Raw genomic sequence first — 6,196 nt, 5'->3', positions numbered from 1 at the left:
AAAACAAACAATGGCTCTGATACCACTGATGGGTTTTAGGTAAAACAAATAAACTAGAAAAACAATTCCTAAGTTTAAATGTAACCTACTTTGGATCTATGTTTTAACTATTGAACATATAAATTTGAATTGCAAAACAAGAACCCTAGATGAGAGAGGCTATATTCGAAAATAACAAACTAGGGTTTAGGAGTTACATACCTTTCAATTTTTATAGCAAACAATTGACAATCCTCTTGATCTTGATCTTGATCTTCTTGGAAGCTTAGCACCACAAATGTAATGCCTCTAATGGAATTACAACCAATAACTAGCAAGAAGGAAACTATAAGGAGAGAGAGGGAGGGAGTATGCAATTATCGGTCTAAGGTTTCTTCAAAAGAAGGAGTGCCCAAAATGTGAGCCAGGAGGCTCCTTATATAGTTGAGGGATGTAGGGTTTAGGGAAAAACCCTAATGCTCCTTGCTTAGGGCCTAAGCAAACCCAAGGGCCTTATCCAAACCCCCATGGATGAAATCATTAGGGTTTCCCCTATAGATTTCGTCCACCCTCTTCCAAGGGGGTTCTGGAGCCTTCCACTCAACTATTAGATAATTGCAAACTAGTCCCTGCACTTTATAATTAACACAGTTAACCCCAAAATTAATTCTAATTAATTTCTAGCTAACTATTAATTATACATTATGATTTCTAATCAACATGTTAATCTTTTAACACATTAATAAATCATTTATATTAATTTATTAGTCTTATTATAAATTAATATATCTCTTTTCATAATTTTCTTGTATGGTTGCTAGGTTTGTGGGCAACCCAAAAGGACTGTCCTGCTATCAATTCAAGTACATACCAATTATAGTTATGGGCTTAGACACCTAATCCAACATAACTCACCTGATATTAATCAAATTTAAATGACTTATGAACCTAACTTGTAGCTAACACAAAGGAGAATATGCAGAAACAAATTTCATATCATTCCAAGCTAATATGAAAGAGATATGATAGCTCAAATATTACAAAAAAAAAAATTGGCTGAAATATTTGATTCAAGCATTTTAACAAACATTTTGCGGGCAAAATCAGATGCACAAATCTTTATAATCCATTTGATGAAACATACAACATATATAATTAATAAATACATGAATGTGACTAAATTTACAATAAAAAAGATAATACAATGCGTACCTGGAAGCCGATTCCAGAATCTCTCATAGATCGAAGAACACATCCATGATGAAGTTACATTCATGAATTTGGGGATTCCGATGACGACGGTTTTAGATTCTCGTTGGATTTAAGTGAAGAAGGAGTTTCAGCAAAAGAGATCGATTCACAAGGCTATACTGTTTTTCCTCTTTTCAATCGTCATCTTCTCATCAAGGATGAAGTTAAATAAAAGGATAATGAGATTCATGCTTCTAATTCTATCACCAGTTCATTACGGAAGCTGTTCATTGATGAACCAGAAGAATCTTCTTCGTGTTCATCATCAGAAGCCGACAAATTGGAAGCTCTACCTTTTGGAACTTTCTGTGTGTGGAGGCCTAAGACGGAAAGTGGATCATCACCTGTTATGCGGGTGGTGTAGTTCTACCTGGTCTTTATGTGTGTGTGAGTACTGTATGAGATGAAGAGGGAGCGTACAACCCTAATCTGGTGGGGGGGGGGGGGGGGGGGGTGAGGTTTTAAAACTGATATCTTAATTTAAAAGGGGATATTATTTAATTGTATCAATTTACCATAATTAATTATAGTATAGATTACTATTATACCCTTATATTTATTATTAATGATTTATTTTTTTTCCTAATTTTCTATTGAAGCATTCATGCACACAATAGTTTGTTGAAAACATTTGAATTTATATATATATATATATATATATATATATATATATATATATATATATATATATATATATATATATATATATATATATATATATATATATATATATATATATATATATATCAATTTTAATCAACATTTAGTTTATTTTACTTTGATGTTAGTGGAATTTAACTTTTTCTTTTATGTTAAATATTGCCGGTAATGAGTCGAGTTGTAGTCAAATTGATGGTTCTTGGTCTAATATTCTTAATGAACCAAATTCAAATCCTTGTATTGCATGAATTTTTTACGATCGGTTCCTAACCAGTTTGCCTAATAAATTCTTTTGAGCATTCAAAAATAAATTTGAATATATATTTTTTCATGTTGTGGAAAATTTAAAAAATCCATTTGGTTAGTATCCGTGGAGTTTTCATTTTTTATCTTAAAAATTTTAAAAACTTTAGAAAACTGTAAAAATCATTTTTGTAATTACATACAATTTGAAAAAATAAATTTTTTTTCATTTGTTTAGAAAATTTTGAAAAACTGAACCAACAAAACGTGTGTTCAAAATTTCTGTTTCTTTTGAAAAAAAATTAAAAACTGAAAAAATTTTCACAATCAAATACGCCTTAAAATTTGAAACAGTTTTCTTTTTTGTGGCACAATGATTTTCAAAGATGATTCACATTGTGTAGAAAATGTACCCACTAAAATTAAGTTCTCTGCCCTACATAATAAATTCCATGATGACTTATGCACATATTTGTGTGGTTTATGTAGTTTCTTGATTTCCATGAATTCGTTGGACTTCTCATCACCATATAAACTATAATATTTTGAAAAATAACTTGAATGCTCAGGGCAGGAGTTATGTTGATGGGTCGTTTTACCCTCAATTTCTGAATATATTGCATTAATTTCGTTACGCACCATCAATCATCCTTGTAACCCCAAGTTTACTTCCCAAAATGAACTCTCGTAGTGCTTTCCATTTTTTTAGCCTTATTATCTTTCTGATTACCACCACCATCTCTTATTCCGATAATGATACCGATTATCAAGCATTGTTGCACTTCAAGTCGAGGATCACCAATGATTATCCACTAACTTCATGGAATGCTTCCTTTCAGTTCTGTAATTGGATTGGAGTTTCATGTGGGAAACAACAGAAAAGAGTGATAGCTTTACGACTGAATTCACATGGGCTTAAAGGCTCATTGTCTCCTTATGTGGGGAACCTCACCTTCCTTCGTGATCTTTATCTCATGAACAACAGCTTTCAAGGAACAATCCCTCATGAACTCAGTCGTTTATCCATGCTACGTTTCATTGATCTTTCTGATAACAATTTCAGTGGAGTCATTCCAACGAACTTGTCTGGTTGTTCTAACATTGAAGAGCTAAGACTTAATAATAACAAGCTTGTTGGAAGCATACCCAAAAAGATCACTTTCCTCTCGAAGCTTACGCATTTTGTAGTCGCTGATAATATGATAACAGGTGGAATTCCACCTGTTTTGGGAAATATAACATCAATGATCATGTTCTCTGTTAAAAGCAACCCGTTGGGTGGGGGTATTCCAGACACCTTAGGCCATTGGAAAAGCTTAACAAGATTATACCTTGGTGGTTGTAACTTATCTGGAACTATTCCTTACTCCATTTATAACCTTTCACTTTTAACTAATATTTCCTTAGGTGAAAATCAGCTTATTGGTAGTCTTCCCTCGGATATAGGTACAATGCTCCCCTATCTTACGTTTGTTCAATTACGTAATAACCAACTGACTGGACCTCTTCCGTCATCAATATCCAATTGTTCAAATTTGAGATTTCTTGAAATGAGTGAAAACAAGTTTCGAGGGAAGTTGACAATCGACTTTGGGAAACTAAAAGATATTTATAGAATAAATTTGGGTTCTAACATCTATGGATTCGGAGAAGCTGATGATATGAAGTTTATTGATACTTTGAAAAACTGCAGCAAATTAAAGATTTTAGATCTTTATAATTGCAGCTTTGAAGGAGTGTTGCCCACATCAATAGGTAATCTTACGAATCAACTTTCTAATCTATATTTAGGAGCAAATCATTTCTATGGAAATATCCCTTCAAGTGTAGGTAATCTTGTTGGGTTGAATACTTTTAGTATAGGAGATAACCAATTCACAGGAAAAATCCCCTCAACCATTGGTCAACTTCAAAAGCTACGTGAAGCTTATTTATTTTGGAACCAATTTTCAGGTCCGATTCCTGATGCCTTCGGGAACTTATCATTGTTGATTACACTTGATTTAAGTTCCAACAAACTCGAATCCAATATTCCATCAAGCTTAGGAAGTTGTAAGCATCTATCCCAATTGTACCTTAATGACAATCAACTTAGTGGCAAAATCCCTAAGCAACTTCTTCAACTTTCATCTCTAACCATATCATTATATCTTTCTCAAAACCATCTATCTGGGTCACTTCCAAAAGAGGTAGGGGAACTTAAGATGTTATCTTCTCTCGATGTTTCTGATAATAATTTATCAGGTAACATTCCAAGTAGTCTTAGTAGTTGCACAAGTCTTGTATTTTTATCTCTCAAAGGCAACTTATTTCAAGCCATGATACCATCGTCATTAAGTTCCATGAGAGGAGTTTCGAAACTCGATCTCTCTCATAATAATTTATCGGGAAAAGTTCCGCGATTCTTAGAACAAATGGAATTATTAGAATATGTAAACCTATCCTTTAATAATTTTGAGGGTGAAGTGCCAATGGTAGGAGTGTTCGCAAATGCAAGTGCATTTTCAGTTGAAGGGAATAGTAAGCTTTGTGGTGGGTTGGCTGAACTTGGGTTGCCAAAATGCATGGAGACCCGAAAACATGAAAAAAAGTTTCCTTTGTACGTAATAGTCATCCTAATTGTATCTTCCCTTTTCATCGTTTTATGTTTTGCGTATGTTTGTTGTAAGAAAAGGAAGGGCCAATTGTCTCGATCATTGACTAATGAACGATTTGGGAAAGTATCATATAGTCAACTTCTCAAGGCTACCAATGGTTTCTCAAAAGAGAATTTGATCGGAGAAGGAGGATTCAGTTCTGTTTACAAAGGAGTCCTCGATGATGATGATAGATTTGTTGCAGTCAAAGTTATTCGTCTTCAAAACCGAGGTGCTCACAAAAGCTTCATAACGGAGTGTGACGCATGGAGGAGTATTCGACACAGGAATATATTAAAGATAATAAATTCATGTTCAAGTGTTGACTTTCAAGGCAATGACTTCAAAGCTTTGGTATACGAGTTCATGCCAAATGGGAGTTTACATGATTGGTTGCATTCAAGTGCATTTAAATCTAGAATGAGCGTTCTTCAAAGAATAAATATACTCCTTCATGTCGCATTTGCACTTGATTATCTTCATAATCATTGTCTACCAGCCATTGTTCATTGTGACCTGAAGCCTAGCAACATTCTTCTAGATGGCGATATGGTGGCACATGTTGGAGACTTTGGTTTAGCTCGATTTCTTGGAACAAGTTCAAATCAAAATAGCACAGGTGGCATTAGAGGGACAATTGGATATACACCTCCAGGTAAATTAATTTCATGTATTCCAAGATATTTATATTTATTTGTTGTGCTACTTTTTTTTAAAGTAATTGCTAATAAGTTGCAGAGTATGGTTTGGGGGGTGAGATGACAAGTAGTGGGGATGTATATAGTTTCGGAATACTATTGTTGGAGGTGATGATAGGGAAAAGTCCAACAGACAACTTCTTTAATGAAGGCCTTAGCCTTCATAAGTTTGCATGCATGGGTTTGTCGAACCATATAACCGATGTTATTGATGATGATATTCTAAAGTTTCTTCAAGAGGATGATATTACTAAGAAATATACGTTAGAAAATTCAAAGAAGATAGAGCAATGTCTGGCTTCAATTGTAAGAATAGGAGTTTCATGCTCCGTTCATTCCCCACCACAACGAATGAATATTGCAAATGTTGTCCATGAGTTGCAACATATCGTGGATGTTGTTCAAAATATTTGATGTTCCATGTTAGTTAATATTTTGGATGCTAATTGTTAAAGACAAATGTATTATAGTATTTGGTCGATATTGTAATTTTGTTATGGGAATATATAAAATAAATATATTTTATTACAAATATATGGTAGACTTTAATGAAAAGATAAAGTTTTGAGGTACATTTTGAAGAGTAGAAACATCGGGGGTCAAATTCTAAATCATGGAAATTTGAAAACTATACAAAATGAATTATTAGATATAATTTTCCTTATGAATTATTGACGGGGAAGATCAAAAAGAAAAGAATGATCGTGTAGTGAGAATCTTACAAGAACC

The 6,196-nt window shown here is 33.4% G+C and overlaps 1 protein-coding gene across 1 annotated transcript; it reads left to right on the top strand.

Annotated features, from left to right (window-relative positions):
- The first annotated feature begins 2,712 nt into the window (after nt 1-2,712).
- Nucleotides 2,713-5,972, top strand: LOC111893878 (receptor kinase-like protein Xa21). Its single transcript, XM_023889966.3, has 2 exons — nt 2,713-5,424; nt 5,508-5,972. The coding sequence occupies exons 1-2, from the start codon at nt 2,811-2,813 to the stop codon at nt 5,879-5,881; spliced, it is 2,988 nt and encodes a 995-aa protein (XP_023745734.1). The 5' UTR covers nt 2,713-2,810; the 3' UTR covers nt 5,882-5,972.
- Nucleotides 5,973-6,196: the final 224 nt, after the last annotated feature.

The sequence above is a fragment of the Lactuca sativa genome, chromosome 2 (assembly GCF_002870075.4).
Source record: "Lactuca sativa cultivar Salinas chromosome 2, Lsat_Salinas_v11, whole genome shotgun sequence".
Lineage (NCBI taxonomy): Eukaryota > Viridiplantae > Streptophyta > Magnoliopsida > Asterales > Asteraceae > Lactuca > Lactuca sativa.
Note: the sequence above shows the minus strand (reverse complement) of the source record. Positions and strands in the feature narration are given on the sequence as shown.

Coding starts and splice junctions, on each gene's coding strand:
- LOC111893878 (XM_023889966.3), top strand. CDS start 2,811: ATGAACTCTCGTAGTGCTTTCCATTTTTTTAGCCTTATTATCTTTCTG. Junction 5,425..5,507: donor AATTGGATATACACCTCCAG/GTAAATTAATTT, acceptor AATAAGTTGCAG/AGTATGGTTTGGGGGGTGAG.